General features: G+C 40.7%; 1 protein-coding gene across 3 annotated transcripts in view; it reads right to left on the bottom strand.

Annotated features, from left to right (window-relative positions):
- The window catches only part of ppp2r5cb (protein phosphatase 2, regulatory subunit B', gamma b), a 40,103-nt gene that overhangs the window by 9,626 nt on the left and 12,871 nt on the right, over window positions 1-17,606 (bottom strand). For 2 of the 3 annotated variants that reach the window (XM_022200520.2, XM_022200521.2), the window contains exons 4-8: window positions 5,348-5,547; window positions 715-825; window positions 509-601; window positions 272-402; window positions 113-172 (exon numbers count right to left, since the gene is read on the bottom strand). In XM_022200520.2, the coding sequence (XP_022056212.1) occupies window positions 113-172; window positions 272-402; window positions 509-601; window positions 715-825; window positions 5,348-5,547 (595 nt within the window). Of the gene's footprint in view, window positions 1-112; window positions 173-271; window positions 403-508; window positions 602-714; window positions 826-5,347; window positions 5,548-12,861; window positions 13,089-17,606 lie in introns of those variants that run through there. The other variant, XM_022200522.2, reaches the window with a different exon arrangement.

Below are 17,606 nucleotides of genomic sequence, written 5' to 3'. Positions count from 1 at the left end.
TAATTCTGTGTATCAGTATGAGCAACTGCTACTAACTTAACCCATAAAAACTGCTGATAAAAAGGAAGCAGAACTGATTTCTGAACCGCAGCGTCACACCACAGTATCTTACCTGCCTAGTATTTCCAGTAATTCTGCTATTCCATTATGATGTTCAGTCTCATAAATGAACCTGAAAAGCAAGAAAAAAAGCAAACACAATGGTGTGTTCATCCTGGTGACCTATTTAACACGAGAGCCACAAAGTGATTCGACTGGAATGCACACTCACCTATAAAATATGTTATTAATCTGTTTCCTAATGTACGCTCGCAGGCCCAGGAACTTGCCGTAGATGCGATGCAGAGTGGTCTTTAAAAAATCTCTTTCCCTGGGGTCTTCACTGTCAAACAGTTCTAAGAGCTGAGAACAAAAAAAAGGAGGTTAGTGAGACAATGAGCAAATGAAAGCGATTTTGATCTCAAATATTATGAAAGCGCATACACAAGTTTAATTCCGACATGCTCACCTGCATTACAAACTTCTGGTCAATATACTTTTTGGCTATGTTTGGTTGAAAGTCTGGAGACTCTAAGAACCGTAGGAAGAACTCATAGACGAGCTGCAGCAGAAGAAGAGCTCAGGTTAAAAGGCTTGAAAGAAGCAGCTGAATGGATTTATTCACATCAGTTTCCGGTGAAAAGGTAGGACGTATTTCTGAGTGTATTTCTGTACCTGTAGATGTGGCCATGCAGCCTCTAGCGTGGGCTCGTCTTCCTCTGGGTCAAACTCTGCACCGGTGGGGTTGGATGATGGTGGCAATGTTCGGAACATATTGACAGCAAACTGAGGAGCAGACAGAGAAGAAAAGTTTCAGGTAATGATTCATAATATTATTAATAACTGTACTTGTATAAAACAAGCGTTTACAAAGGAAGGAAAGCAGAAAGCAAAATAACAACAGGAAGTCAGACAATAAGGCCAAAGAAAGCAAAGTGAAATTAGGATAAAGTTAAAACAAGAACACAAAAGTCAGAGACTGAAGCTTCTACTTTCGAACAGCAACACTGAGCTGGCTAATAGGTCAGCTTTTCTGCTATTCAGCTTGAGGCCAGACGAGACCTAAAAGTGATCAATAAAATCTCAAAATCAATCGTAAAATGAACAGGAAGCCAGTGGAGAGCAGTGATGTGATGTTGACTGCTAAAAACCAGTTTGAAGTCGAAGTGCTGTGCTCTGAACTAGTTGGGAGGTGAGAAATTCACAGTTTTTTATGTCAAAAGGAGGGAGTTTCAGTAATCATGTAGCCATGTTTTAACTTCTTCAGTTACCAACACGGTACTAAATTAAAGATTGACTCCCAGAATGAGTGACTTTCTTGAAATCACTTCTAAAAGTTTGTTCACTGTGGGTTTAATGAAGCCGTATCATATCATAATTTCTGATTCAGTCTGTTTATTTTGCTACGCAATATATACAAAAATGTCACAAAGGAGTCAAAGGACTACAGCAAAGTGTCAAACCTATGTCTGGCAGCTGTAGCTCTCTCTAAGACCCAGAGAACAGGTGATATTTGTGTCTTGAAAAGGCAGGACTGTAGGCTGAACAGTCAAGGTGAACTGGTCAATAAGCTCTTATCCGAACAATTTCTGATTGGTCAGACAATCTCCAGTGTTGCCTTCATAAGAAGTTCTGTCAATATAAACAACAACATCCACAGACTTAAGCAATTACTTTTGGCGGAAGGAAAAACAGACGATCTACAAACAACTTGGTGTTTTTTCCCTTTTTAACTTCTCAACCTAATGAAGCTGCCAAATCTAACTTAATACTTACTCAACATTTACTTGATGTTGGCTCCGAACTAACGGACATCGTGGCAAAGAAGTCATCAGTGTGGCTGCTTTTTATGGCCAAAAAGTCAATTATAAACTTATCACAGCAAAACAACCAACACTGCAGATCAAAAATCATAAATCAAGTCTATTTTTCCCCTTTACATTACTTCACTGCCGTCTTTTAATATGGGCCCTCACCAAACAAGCTCAAATGACTGGATCACACTATAGCTTCACTCACTTTGCACCTGTAATTTGGAAAAACATGCAAAAACATCCAAAGTGTAACTTATTATTATCCTTAGGGCAATTCAGGTGCAGAACTTTAGCTTATCTTGAATGCACAAAGTGGATCTTATCTTGCATTTAGCTGAAGATTCTGCACGGTTGCTTTTGCTGAAGCTTTGTACGCATGAAGTCTGGCTGTTTGTCTGCTCTATGTGCAACCAGTGATTGAATGTTTGCTTCTAAATCACATTTATGTGGCTGAAACAATGAACAAAATAGAAGAAATGCTTTCGCCACAGTGTTTGAGAAGATAAAAAATGCTGTTTATTAGACACTTATCCCACAATAGCAACATTAATAATCAATACGTTGCCAGGGAACTAACTGATGAGTCTCTTTACAGCAATTTTGTCATGCAAAAATAAACAGAAAAGTGGGATTCGGGAGCTATTCATTCTGTATTCTATAGCCTCTGTTATTAGATTTTATTTTGCTTTTTTGGGGGACGTTGGTAGCGGTCTGATCCACTTATTACCCACAACTGTTTTACCAAAGAAGCCATGAGAAAAACAAGCTAAATCTGCATTCAAAATGTTTTCTTTATAAGAAAGACTGAATGAAAAATACATGAACATTCTTCCTTGTGCTGGTCTGAGATAACAGCCTGTTTCTGTGGCGGTACAATCTCCTAAAACTGGGAAGCATTCCCTTCGAGTCTATTCTCACTTTCGAGACAGTGCATTTACAGAGTCCCTGGAGAGCGCCGCTGAACCAGAGGTCAAGACTCACTCACCATCGTGTTTATATTCTTAGCAGAAACTCTTTCTTATGACCCCCCTGAGAACGGGACTAATGGAACAACTACTGCCGTGTCATCCCAAGGTCTGCTGACATACAGCTCTGGAGCTTCAGCGCTGAGAGCTTCTGGGACAAAATAATGCGCACAGTGTTAACATAAGAATACACTCTTTATTTCCATAAAGGAGTTTGTCGTGGCACACTCCATACTTTGATGATGAAAGCCTTCAGTGGGCTTCAAAGAGCCCGTGTCTTGAAGGGGGCAGACAAAAGGAGGCTGCCAGGAATAAGAGTATATTTTTATGCTGATTTGGCAGCTCGGTTGCATTTTCTGCTGCACTGATCAAATAAAGCCTCGACAAGAAGGACGGGAGGGGGGGAAATTTGCACCTTGATCATCTGCAGTTGACCATGTGGCATTGAGGCAGGGCTTTGATTAACATCAAAGGCTTTTTAATTTGGCTTGGGAAAAGCAAATCTGGCACCGCTAACACATCCGAGATCACAACCTTGGAGGAGCACGTTTCCAGTGGATGTTCAGTAGCAGCCAACAGCCGGACTGAACGAACAAGCTCAGAGCTGCACAGGTACAAATGGTTTAAGTGTTGGTTAACAATCTGTACGCGAACACAGCTCAGCCAGGGAAGCAAAAATGGATCACTTAATGCTTTACCAGTGATTTAAAGGTTTGAAACAGCTGCAGAATGTTAATGTGGCACAGATCTTTGGGTTCAGACTGAGGTGAGAGATGTGAGTTTCCGATGAGAACCAAAAAATAAAACCTAAATGGGTATGAAACCAGCAAATATTTCTGACGGCAGAAACCACAGTATTATTCATCCCACGCTGCAGGGAAAAACCAACGATGAAGAATAAAATCTACCCTTTTAAACAGACTGAGGTTCTTCCATTAACCCACTGAGGTTAATGGAATAAGAAAAGCAGCAGCTACAATCTAATGAGCCAGAAGCCTGTTCAAGGTCAAAAGCATTGAGTCGAGGCCTTTTCACAGGTACAGCTCAGAGAACTTTATAGACAATAAGAGAAAATCATCACCTCAGTGAGACACGATAACTCATTAGCACGTAATTCAGCGATTTCGTTGAAGTGAACATTTAAAAACCAAAACAACCTCCTGAACTGCTGCAATTATCTGAGCTACACAGACAAGAGAAAGGCACAATATTTCATATAATGTATTATGTTTATGGAAAACTGGCTTACATTATCTGCAGAGTCATTTCACTAGTTGGGGGTTGATCATCAAAGGGCTCAAACTAAAAATCTGTCAACTACAAAGTCTAAACATTTTCATTAGTCGCACCGGTGCGCCTGACATTTAGCAGATCTGTTTGTGTCTTTAGGCAGCCTGACCTGTTAAATTAAATCACTCAGTGGTTAAATTTGACATTAAAACGCCTTCTTTTATTTTTCTCATTCTGACAAATTTTTTGTCTCACACCTGCTTGAGTTGCTGCAGCAACTGACGGAGACTGGAGGCTTCTTTGTGCACAGCTAACTAGTAAATTTAAGTTCTAAATCACAACCTGTAGACTTGTCCCTGTAGAATGAATTCATCTCTACATGCACACCAACCACCACCATTAGTAAAATCTCAAACTATGGGAAAGTCTGACGAGATAAAACAGCGAACATCATGCATTTATGGCAAAGCGTGCGACCAAAGCACGGCCTGGAAAAGAGCTTGTACTGAAAAAGCGACAAAGATTTGAACTGAAAAAGCACAATGGCTCTGAGAAACCGTGACAGTTACGGCTTTGAATACATTGAAGCCCCAGATAATCCTGATCCTGTATTCCTGCTTACAATCACTGATATAATGTTACCAATGTGTACGTGAACTGACAACAAAAGGCAACACTTAAAAACGGTTATTCATGCTGAAAAATTGTGGCTGCACCTAAATTATAAGCTAGTGCAACTATTTACAAAAGTTAGACGCACCAGTGTGACTAATGTAAAAATTTAGTCTGTAACTACGGCTGCCAGTTTGCTCATTTATACAAAGAAAAGCAACGTGGGAAATGGTGATAATGTGATACAAGTTCTTAAGGAATAACTTCAGATACAAAATACTGTGGTTAGTGAACACTATGATATATCTAGTACACAGTATATAGGAGACGTATACTATTTTTATTTAACTGTGTACATTGTAAGTTACAAATCAGTACTTTGCACTGTATAATTGCCATTTTGAAATCAGTACACATTGAAAAAAATAAGCCAAGTGTACTTTTTACAACACAGAAACTGTTTGTAAAGTCACTCAATCAAATATTAAAACTTAATTCAGACATAAATGCGTAACCTGTTGCCCAAACGAGTCTCGAAAGACAATGTGACTATTCACAAAAATGCACCAAAACATTTTTCTCTAGTTCTGAAGCAAGAGCAGCAGCAGCCTTACATCTGTATAAAACCATAGAAAAAACTGTTTGATAAGAATAGCTACACTGGTTTCATGCCAGTTTAATACTGACCATGTGGACCACCTCTGGGTAGATGGGCTCGGTGATGACGTTCCTGTTGTGGGTGATGTACTCCACCATCTCGCTCAGCGCTGCTCGTTTCACCTCCTTCCATTTTAGGTCGCTCAGTGGGTCCGAGACAAAATCGAAGAGAACGCAGCACTGGCGCAACTTCTGGATGAAGAGCTTCTCCTGCTCTGCAGGGGGAACGTCTACAAAACAAAAAGGAAAGAAAAGCTGGAATTAATAGGTCTGCCAAGGTTTTACATTTATCTGAAACGAACAGAAACAAATTCTCATTGCAAGAAGGACAGTTAATGATTTTACCATCAGATAGGAGAGCGGTGAGGTGGAACATCCAAAAAAATCATTTATCAGAGAAACTGTTTTTCACACTAACAGAGCTTTCACAGACTGATGGAGGTCTTTGTGATACTGTCATTCTGATGAACTACTATGCTTTAGCAGACAATCATACAACTGATAAATGTAAGTCTGTCCAAGTTTGTCTGCAGTATGGCTGAACGATTTGGGGGAAAATATGAGACTGCAATTTTTCTGACAGATATTGGAATTTGCTTTGCAATAAAACTGGAAGGCCAGATGTTCTGAAAAATGTACAAGGTGTGGTTGATAAATAAGAAGATCGGGCTTTGACAGACAAACATTACTACGTACTGTTACTCATGTATCTTCAGACAAGGTCAGCAGTATTATCAATCAGTAATTAATCATCTGATACCACAAACTGATGACAGTGGACATTTACACTGTGCTGGTGACTAGGGCTAGCCTGAATAGCAATTTCTGCGATCTGGATGTTCGGCCCCGATTAATGACAAATATCTGAATATTTGTATCAAATCATAACGTCCGGCGAGTGGGACGAAGAAATGATTCAAATACTGATTGCGCGACATTGTCCAACAAGGGGGATGTATGAGAATATTCAGATCTCAAAATAAATATTCGGATACCACCGTAACGGCCGAATATTTAGGTCCAGCCCTACTGGTGACGCTGTTTAAGTCAACGGACAGATATTTCTGGCTCAAACACATCATTTCTGAACAGAGGTCATTAGCCATCACAGAAATCTTTGTCATGGTGCCCGTTGCTAGCTAAACTCCTACAACGCATTCTGCTTGCCAACATAAACTGCCCATAGTTCGAGTGACCGCCTCCTCTGGTCAGTATTACACAGCGAGATGCGCAACCAGCTACTAAAGCTCATCTACAATACATTTTTGGAAATGTATGTAAAGACTACAAGTTTTTGCTGCTTTTCAGCGTTTGTAGAGCCACACTGTTGTGTTGTGATATTGTTGCATCTTTATTTTCAAATGTATTTGGCTGCATGTGTCTGGATTTGATGCAGTTATCCAGCACTTGGGGCAGAGGTGGTATACAGGCTCTGTGTAGGAGTATGCAATCAGTGGCAGGCCATACACCTTGCGTTGCTTTCGAAGATATCCAGCTCGCTCTGACTTGCACTCTCTCGCTCAGTTGTCAACACTTTGGCTGTCTGCTTGAAGAAGGCTTTGCTTCTATAATCAGTGTAGTTTTGAAGTTCAGAATCTTATATTTTAGAAAAGAGAATAAAATAAACAGTCTCCAAGAACAAATATTTTTCCATACACTCTTTTATGTTGACCAAACACATCTCAAGCTGTAAACTATTCCAATCAAATTCCATACTTTTTCACACTCAGTAAGAACCCTCTCTGTTGCATTTGAGGTGGTAATGACTTACACACTTCAAAGTACTGCCTAACGCCATGAGAATCAGTAACATGTAAAAGACGGTGCTACCACAACATTAATGATGCAAGGCTCCTTAATCAGCCTCTGGGAATATGCAGCCACATTTGTGTCATCATTAACTGGCAATTTTAATAAAATCATTACAGGTTTTCACAGCAAGCACACTACACAGTGAGCCAAATCCATTCTGTTTCATGCAATAAATCCTCTAATAAATCAATGTTTGGAGTGAAGGATGAGAACACTTTACTCAACACAGTATGGATTTAATTTCAACAACTGTATTTACTATTAAATAAGTGGCACAGAAATAATGTGCCATCAGCTCAAATTGTTAAAATTCATCAAGATTTTAATCAATTCTCAGATTCTCTGAGGGTTAGAGCCAACAGTTAAGCAGACAGAAGCTTTGGAAGTGTTTCAAGTTGCTTCCCAGGAGTCCTGTAGGGATTTTCCAATGAATGCATCCAAACTTTTACAAGAATATAAAGTGTAAAAGCTTTACAAAGAAGGAGAAAGGCTTCAGGAGCATGCCAAAGCTACAGGTAACTATTTCAGCTGTTTTAAAATAGCTGTAATGTGCTCCCTCTCCCAGTTCTTGTCAGTGCTCAGGAGTGTGCATGAAGTGTAATTGACTTGCAGCTTTTTTGGGAAGATATGACACCATTACTATCCACAGTAGTCCACAGTGCACCGAGTAACCAGCAGTATTATACACTCTGTTTTGGCTTAAGTACTGCAATGGGAGACACCTCGTTCGCTGATGGAGGAACTCCTTTGCTTTGAAATTACCTAAATGTCAGGAGCAGACTGTAAACGATGACATGAGTCAGCTTCACCGGCAAATTAGCCTCAACGGGTTCGATTCCGATCTACCAAAAGAACCCTGAAACCAAAACACATTGTAGCTCATTCATTTTCGTCCAACCTGGGATTAGCAACTTAAAACTAAATGTCACCTCATAAAAGTCTACCTGTGGGGAAGCATTAATCTGTTCGTCACGGCCTGTGATTCACAAATCAGTCTTGCCTCTCTGTTTAACAGTCTGCATGTGTACCATACATCACCATGGCGACGGCGGGCAGAGACGGGACTTTGGACCACGGGGTGACCACCAGTAATCAGAGATGGACGGAGGCTGCTGCTGGTTTTACAGTGGACTCGAACGTGGCTGATTTACTGATCCCAGCAGAGATGCGTCAGCCAAACTGGCCTTGTAAAACATGAATAAAACCAACAGAGTAAAGAAGAAACCCAACCACAATCAGGTCATGTAAAGTAACCGTTTGTCAAGTCCAGTCACCGTTTTTGTATAGCACATGAAAAACAGCACATGATGACCCAAAGTGCTTTTCAATAAGATTAATGCTACAAATTTACCTTTCTATTATCAGAAGAAACCCAATACATCCATCCATCCATCCATCCATGTGTCATCACGCTCACAAAAATTGAGGCAGAGAAGAATTCAGCAGGTATGAAATTTGGCCAGGTAGACTAGTCAGACTCACCTGATGTAAGCTGCAGGTATAAGCCCATCATTGTCCACACTGTTACTGTTTTCAAAATTCACTTCATTGCAGGAAACAACAACCACTTCCAATCCAGCAACCTACCAGACTGAAAACTTCAAGTCATCTTTGCAGAGGATTTGAATCGTGCAGTGAGGCAGCACTGCTAGGTTTTGTCAGTAGATTATACATTTTAATGACAGTGCTCATCTCCTTGCATGCAAATCCAACAATACAATTCCACCTGCCACTGATCTGAAGGAACACCAAGGTCAAATCATTTGCTCAGATTCACACAAGACAATTGTGACCAGTGTAAAGAAATACAAACAAGTCAGAGCGTCTTCTTCCCTATAGCAGAATGATTCTGAGGTGTACTACTGCTTTAAGATTTTAAAATGCACAAAAATAACTTTGCATTTTTTATTTATTTTTTGGCACTTATTCATTGTTTTTTATTTAGTATGTATGGAAGATATTTGAGGAAATGCGTGGTGTTATGTCAGTCCTGAAACTGCTGTGGCACTGTAATATCCTGCAAAGGATTATTTAAGCATCTATCTATTCATCTATCTGTCCATCCTTCCATCCATCCAGTACTAAAATGGGTTGGTAAAGTAAGACTAAGTAGAGGTTAAAAACAGCTTTACCTCGAGCTTCAGCTATCATGACAATAAATTCCAAATGAACAACAAAGCACATCCTACAAAAAGGACTGCACAGCAAAGTGTGAAGAATTACTTGAATAACTCTGCCTGTCACTATCAACTGTTTTCAATAGGTCTCATTAATGTGAACACACAACTGCTTTGCATCTTGCCACTGCAACTCTGAATTGAGATTTAAGAAGTAACTCCTCACTGCTGTCTGTCAACAGGATTGTGTAAGAAATGCTGATTGTAGAAAACCTTTCTGCACCTCGCAAAAAAGGAGGTCATGTCAATTCAGAGTGTGCACCACAAAACCACAAGCAGGTAGAACTAACACCAGGAGACCAAGTTGCTTCTGCTACTGTTGCATAAAAAATAAGTTACATGATATCACAAATCTCTTCATAAATTCCCACAATCAACTGATTTCTCATGTAGCTTTTGGTACACAACACATGTAACATTTTTTAAAGAAAAAAGTAGTAGATATAAAAACGTATCAAGCAGCTGCTGTTGCACTGAACAAACCACTAACACTATGAATAATATCTCCACTGCATTTAGAGGCACCTGTACCTGTCATCAGAGCTGATAGCACTCAAAAATGTTCATACTTCGCAATGATTAAGTAAGTCAAGTACTGCAGATTGTGCACACCGACTGACAGTACTGCCAGACAGACTTTCCCTCCACCTCCACATCAGTCATATCTGGCTCTCAACACCAAACAGCAGCTGCCTCTGTGCTTTTCTTTCTTTTCTGTGGCCTACTTATTGATTTGTCACACCAAAAATACTTTTACTTTACAATACCCCAACAGAGAACGCTCTAAAAAGTATTCGCAACTTGGGTTTCCTGAAGCGGTGAAGGAGACAACTTGTTCTTTGAGCCTGTATTGGCCTTCAGGGCTTGTTTGTGCCTCTGAACAACAAGCCAACACATTACAAAACAGTTTGCCATCTATATTCAGATGCGGTGCAGAAGATAGTCAAGTAGCTTTTCAGTAGTGTCACACTTCAAACGGGATCTAAATGACCACATTAAAAGGTCAAACAGCTGGCAATTTGCCTCACCCTTGATCTTTGGCCATCCGTGGAGAATTCTGATGGAGACCTGTTTTATGTTTCTGCACTGAGCTTATGTAAGGCACAGTGAGCTACATACTTATATTCTCACTTCCTTTACAGACGAGCTGCAGTTTTCAGCTGTGAAGCCGAGCTAAGCTGAGCAACTTTCTGAGAGGAGAAGCTTTGCACCGCTTTCGGTGTTAATTGCTGTACCTCTGCTCAACCTGCTGCTTTATCAGTGCATTTAAATAGTTTGTATCCTTGTTTTGACACAAAGCAGAGAAATTCTTCAGTGTCAAAATGAAAAACAAGGCTATCCAACTGACATGCTACTTGTCTACTTGCAAGTATTCACCTGTTTTACAATAAAGCCTCAAAATCCTCACGGAAGAAACTTAATTTAAATACTTTTTTACCCTCATTAGGTAGTACAAGGAGCACCTGTGCAAAAATAAGACGTGTCGACTTTATTTTAGGTTAAGTAAACCTCTTTCTCGAAAGTTTATGTGCATTACTAACGAGCTGAAGCAAGGGTCCACCCCTGAGCACCTCATCTCATCAGCCTCCAAGTGCTAAGAGGTCCACCAGCTCCTGTTACACAACAGCACTAGGGTTTCTGAAAAGGCCTAAAATATTAAGAGACGTGCTGTGCAACCACAGACTTCACACACAGGCATCTCTGCATGGACGGGCAAATAACCTTTACGCATCTAAAGGCTCCAGCTTGCACACAGGAAGCCCGGAATGAACACAAATCTTGAGTCCAACGTTGTCAACTGCTGAATTTGTCATGAGGTGATTATTTAGGTGTCACGGCCGGAAATTACTTACACATTGACAGTTATTGCGCACTATAAAATGCTAATTAAGACATGTGCTTTTGTGCATCATTCGGCTTCAATTATCCCAATAGATTTAAATGTCACAAGGCCATTTTAGCACCCATATAAGCCATGAAACTAACAACTTGGCGATGGTAGCAAGTTTGTGCTACACGTACCAGAGAAAGCACAAACTGAAAACACAAAGTTTGGTTGCATGAACAAACCCCCAAACATGCTAACTCCATGGTTGAAAAGCTGCTGGTCATATCTCTCTTTCCCTGTGGCTTCCATGCAGACTTGTCTGTGGCCACCAGAGTCTTTCGTCAACCTCATCTGTAGGAAGCCAGTCCTTGCGTTTGTAAAACAGCACAACTTTATGCTCCCCATCACCTCAACCTAAACCTAAGCAACACATTCCAAGCAGCCAAGGCTTGAGGGACTCGCCATGGAGGTACACATCAGTGTCTACCAGTCATTGACTGTAGGCCGGTGGCTTGCATCTGTAACCTCAGCACAGAGTAGCATCTTTAACCACAAAGGCCTGTGTGCACTTCCAGGTTTTAGTTACTTTCCGTATTTAATGTGCATCAAGGTGAGGTCAGTCCTTTATCCTTGTTTGTTTTTATTTATACGTGAGAATACACTTTGTGTTGTGTTACCATTAAAATTATTACATGCGGATACAAATAAAAGACATTTTGCACACGGCATATTATGTATTGTTTCGATTTTCTACACACTGCATATTTTCTATACTGTATAGATTTTGCACATTGCATACTACAAATGTTTTTTATTACTTGCTCCAAATCCTCAGGACCTTTAATTACTTCTGCGAATAGTTTTTGGGCCAGAAATGTTTTATATTTAGTGTTAGTTGCTGGTTCTTGTGACAGTATATTGCTGTGTAATAAAGAAGTTTCCTGCAAATGATCAATAAAGTATGTGTCTATGTGAAACTGTTGATTGTGATAAATATTGTAGGTTTATCGCCCATCCTATCTTAGGCTGCATGTTAAAATATGCCCTGTCATCTGTATTTGTTTCTGGTGAAAGGTGGATTGAAAAGAATAGACATGAACAGACGCAAGTTTTGAATTCGTTCCACTAAATCGCAGTCAGATGCGCTGTTAGCATTCATCCAGAATCAGTTTCTGTTTTCCAGTCCAACGCAACTGCATCTCCCAGCTCCAAGCATGTCTGAGTCAACAGTAGCTCAGATGCCTGCTGGAGCAACAACAAGCAGAATACTAACAAGTGTCAAATTACACCAGATATGCATATACATTACAATACAGACACAGAAACTCACAACAAGCTTTGACCTCACTTCCTATGACATCACTAGTCTTGATGGGGGAGGGGAGAGTCCAAACTAACACTCTGTTCTGCCTCTCTCACCCTCCCTCCCTCCTGATTCAAGCTAAGCTATGCAATGTCTTGCCAAAACCCTTCATCGTTGACATACAAACACAATCACCTGCTTCTTCTTCCAAAAATCACTCGTGCCAACAACAGTGCAGGACAAATGCTCTCAGTCTCTTGCAGCAACTTTCAGAAAAGTCATCTAATGTGTACATGTCGCTGTTTAAAATCCGCATTAGTAGCTGCAGCTGCTAAATGACAACAACATTATAGCCCATCTCCCCCTTGACACACACAAACACAGCAGCAGCAGCAGCACGAGAGGCAAGTATCCTGTTTCTCACCTCTAAAATGCATGAGGGCCACAGGCTGGAAAGGCCCATTGGAACTGAGTGCATCCAGAACCATCCCACTGGCAGGTCTAGCACATGCCAACATCAGGGAGCTGAGGCAGGAGATGGGGGAGAAGAGGGCAGCCCAGGCTAAGGCGAGGAGCCAGCCTCCATTTTAGCACGAACACTCGGAGCAGAAAATGAAGCTCCCCTGCTGCTGGAGGGAACCAGCTAGTTAGTGATGTCATCCCCCGCTGCAGCCGCCCGGTTGGCTGGCTGCAAATCACATGGGCGTGTTGTCAGAATAAATAAACATGAGGGAAGGGATTGGCTGGTGGGCTGAGGGGGAAGGGGTGGGACGGTGGCTGTGATTGGGGCGAGAGCAGCTACATCTGTCAGGAGTTTTAAAAGCACAGACTACAGAATCTAATTCACTTCATATTCTGTGTAATGTAAACACTAGAACAATAATAAATCCAGAAATGTGCATTCCTGCTGAATATGTAGGCTGTTTGAAAGAACCAGGAGGGTTAACAGTCCAATAAACACCACAACAAAACAAGAAAAACAGTACACATGCAACTAAACGCAAGCTAAAACACAAAGTTGAGCCCTATTTTTTGCAGAACCATCAAATGATACTCGTCAGATAGAAGTCCTGTTTCCTTCTCTCTGTGTTTGCTGTCTTTGTGGGTCTGTTTTTTGCGTGACAGATGGCTCTCCAGGAGCACAGCCTGAGCCCAGGTGTATGTGACAGAAACAGGAAGGCAGGAAGTCTAAATGTGAGCAACACAGGATGTGCATATGCAGTTAGCGGCACTTTTTCTCAGCAGCGTCGGGGACAAAACCCTGAACCATACTGTAAAGCCGTGCAGGAAAAAGGCAAGTCTGCGGAGATGCTGACAGTTATACGAGATAAAGCCATTCAAAATGTGACTACATGAGCAAGTCAAATGATAACAGGACAATTCTTCTTTCAATAACTGAGACTACAATTGGCATTATTTTCTGTTAATCTGACGGCCTCCTGCTTTATGTCTGAATTCTCACACTGGTCACTTTTCTGCTATAAATCTTACAATACCTGACCTAGTAACATTTCCGTATCGCTTTCGACACGGCCCGAGTCTGAACTGTACCCAGTCACACAACGGAAAAGACGAGCAAGTAGTACAGCAAGTACTTTGAGTTGTGTGAAGTGATTTAGGGGCGGCTGTTCCTACATTCAGCGCCAATATTTGTCCAAAACCATCACAAAGACAGTCTTTCCTTTAAATATTTTAAATACCAGCATCATCAAACCAAAGCAGAAACGTTGCATATACTTTGTCTGATAAGGGATAAAGTGTGCATCCATACACCGTGTTATCCTGACAACAAAATCTGAAAAAAGTTCCCATCTGACCCCATGAGATTTTTTTAATGTGCAATAACTTTAATATATTCATCAAATTCATGCAAAAGAATAACATGTCCTCAAAGTACGTGGGGGTGGCTTGAAATTTCCTGCTGTTTAATTTGTGTGACTTTAGCATTTTTGAGCCCTTATGATTTCTTAGTTATAGGAGATTAACAAGTCTAAAAAAAACACATTTGCGATCTGTCAATTTTACATCCACTCCACATGTCACAATCTAAAAGCAAAATCTTGGTTTTGTTCAGCACGATACTTTCTGTTACCAAGTTAGAGCATAAATATTATGAGATATATCATCATTTCAATAGTAAAACTGCAGCAGTTTCATAGAGTTATAGAAACCAGCATTCCTATCCTGGATGTGTTATCTGTTTTCTGATCATTTCACCAGAGAAAACTGAAAAAAAAAGTGCATTATAGGTAAACTTTCAAGGGTCTGATCACTGTGTGGGATACATAGTCGATTAAACAGTTCACTCAGTCGGTTCCAAACTTATGAACTTTCCATTTAGTTCATCTACAGATATGATGCAGACTTTTCTCCTCAGTAACACACAGCCCCAACAATTAGCTGCAGGGTTTTCACAACGTAAAGCCGTATACATACGACAGACAGCAGCTCCTCTCTGTGGGTTTGTACTTCTGCTTTGGAGGTGTTGGGGTGGTTCAAGTTAGGATGTTGCATTTCTCAATAGATTCTCTCAAGTGTTATTAATATTGATGTTGCTCTACGCAGCCTCGCGAGTGTAAACAGCCACCAATGTATGTGAGCAATCTGGAAGACTTTAAACTTCAATTAAATTACATTCACAAAATCGCAAAGGCTGCATCTAGTCACAAAGCAGAACTCCAACATCAAGTCTGGCTCGCCTTAATATATACAACAGTAGTGTATTTCAGCAGCAGGGCCCAGTCTGAGCATATAAAGGGCTCTTTCTTCCCATTCTGTTCCAAAGTCATGGGGCAATCTCCCATCTGACGATCTGTTGTTCTGACCAAGACAACACTAAACACGCCCACATGTTACAAATACTCTCCAAGCGCTGCTCTGGCACATGCATCCATCAGGCTGGAGCGCTTTTTTGCTGTGTCTGTGCTATTTCTGGCAGTGGAAAGAGAGTGAACTTGTGAGGCATCATGAGCCTGTCCAGGACGGGATGCCTGCATGTGTTATAGCTTAGCTTTTCTCTAAACTCATCATTAACAGCAGCGGGAGAGCCTGAAACGCACAGCTGAGTGGTTCATTTACAGGTCTGCTGATCTCCAATGTCACGGTCCTCAGCGAGCGCTCGAGGCTCGCGTCTATTTGGAGAAACAAACCGATCGGAGGACACAGGCTCTTTTAACAGCCCGTGAACTTCATTTTCCCCTTAAGCAGCTTCCAGTGACACAAACACAGCTCTATCCCGATGCCGGATCGATTCCCATTTATCTGCTTACGCCAGCACAAATCACTGAACGATTTATTCAAATTAGAGCTGCCATGCTCATCATTGTTGCTCCGTTATTTCCACATTAAAAGTGACTATATGAAGAGACACAAAGCTCAGGTTCTTTTAGAATAATACTTTGGCATTTAAAATTGGGGTACAAGCTAAGTGGAAACACCTGTGACTATAAGCCGAACACACTGCAAGTAAAACTGGGTTACACCAAGGATTATTTTACCATAATTATGTATAAAAGCTGATAATTTGCTTGGGCTGGTTGTAGCTGAAAGTAAAACAATGTGTGAATGACTAATACTTATTTCAGTGTTAATATATTGTTGCCTGTTGTGGGTAACAAACAAACCACTAGGGTTGGATGACTGAATTTGTTACTTACCGTTACCTGGACAGCAAAAGTTAGTTAGCAGCTATAAGATATATATTTACACAATTTGATATATATTTATAAGATATATATTTACACAGAAAGATTTTATTTAACTTGTAATTAAATAAATACTTTTTTCCCGAACAGTGACTGCAACACGGCAGTGAAACACATTGAGTCAGTTCACGCTGCCAACTCCAATGCGCTAAGTTTTTTTCTGTATTGTATTGTATATCATCGTGGTGCATTTCGCTCTGCCTCCGTTTTCACACTCGTGTCTGCAACACACACACACACACAGTTGCAGCGCTCCTCCTCACGTCACACTCGCACACACACACACTCTCTCTCTCTCACACACACACCGTAACCTGCCTAGGTTAAAGGAGAGCAGGCTCGGCCTACAACAGCTGCATCATACGCATTTCTTCATGTTTTCCATGATGAGGGTGTGTGCATGAATCGCAGAATGATTGATCTGAAGAATTTAGTGTGTGTTTGATTTAATTCGAACAGTGTCAATGGTCCACTGTGACCCGTTTGGTCATTTTATTGGTCTGATGTGACGAGGCTAAACTTAATGATGGCATGAAGCACCCACGTAAAAATCTATACATTAGCCGCAGGGTACAAAGCCTGAGAAAAAAGTAGCGGCTTATAGTCCGGAAATTACGGTAAATAGACAGTCAATATGCAGTGGTTAATGTTCATACTGTGGAGGACTGCAACAATAAATCACTGTTTGGGAAATGGGATCTGAAGCCATTAGATTTCAATAGTTCTGTACAGCACTATGACTATATCAGCAGTCACTAGTTACTGGACTGCTGGGCTGATGGTAGCAAGCTAGGAAATTTTAACATCCCACACAAACCTTCTAAATAGGACTAAAGTGATAACTACTGTTTACAAAAACTACAATAATCATGTCACTATGCAGAAAAAATACAGAGTTTAATAGCATATTTATAGATGTACTATTAGACCAGATTGGGTGTGCTACCATTAGTCTCAGCAACTGTAAGAAAGATGCTATTAGCATCTATTTGGCTGCTTTTTATCTTTACACAAGGCCTTTCCAGAAAATAATGTGTATACCAACAGCTATGCTAAACTACTGCATGACATTCACAGCTTTAAAAGCATGATGGCAGTTGGATTTTCTATGCAAAATACATGTATGTAACAAGGGAAATCTCTTTCATGAGGTCTGAGAGCCTTTTCCTCTCCCACCTGCGGACATGTTCAAGGAAACCCTTCCCTTAAAACCCGCATTTCCCTTCTCATATCCTGCCAACCATGACAAAAAAAAAAGTTCTGGTATTGGGATTCCTGCAAGTACTGGTACCCTAGCAGACACTGCATTAACCAGTATTAACTTGACATGATAACAAATTTAAACTTTAAATATGCACAAAGAACTTTACAAAGATGGGATTAGCATTAAGCTTTCTTGTACAATCAGTCTGGCTTATGTGTCACCGACATGTATTAGTCATGCGAAGCAAACACTGCAGCGCAC

The sequence above is a fragment of the Acanthochromis polyacanthus genome, chromosome 16 (genome assembly GCF_021347895.1).
Source record: "Acanthochromis polyacanthus isolate Apoly-LR-REF ecotype Palm Island chromosome 16, KAUST_Apoly_ChrSc, whole genome shotgun sequence".
Taxonomy (NCBI): Eukaryota; Metazoa; Chordata; class Actinopteri; family Pomacentridae; genus Acanthochromis; species Acanthochromis polyacanthus.
This window is presented reverse-complemented; position numbering and strand designations above follow the sequence as displayed.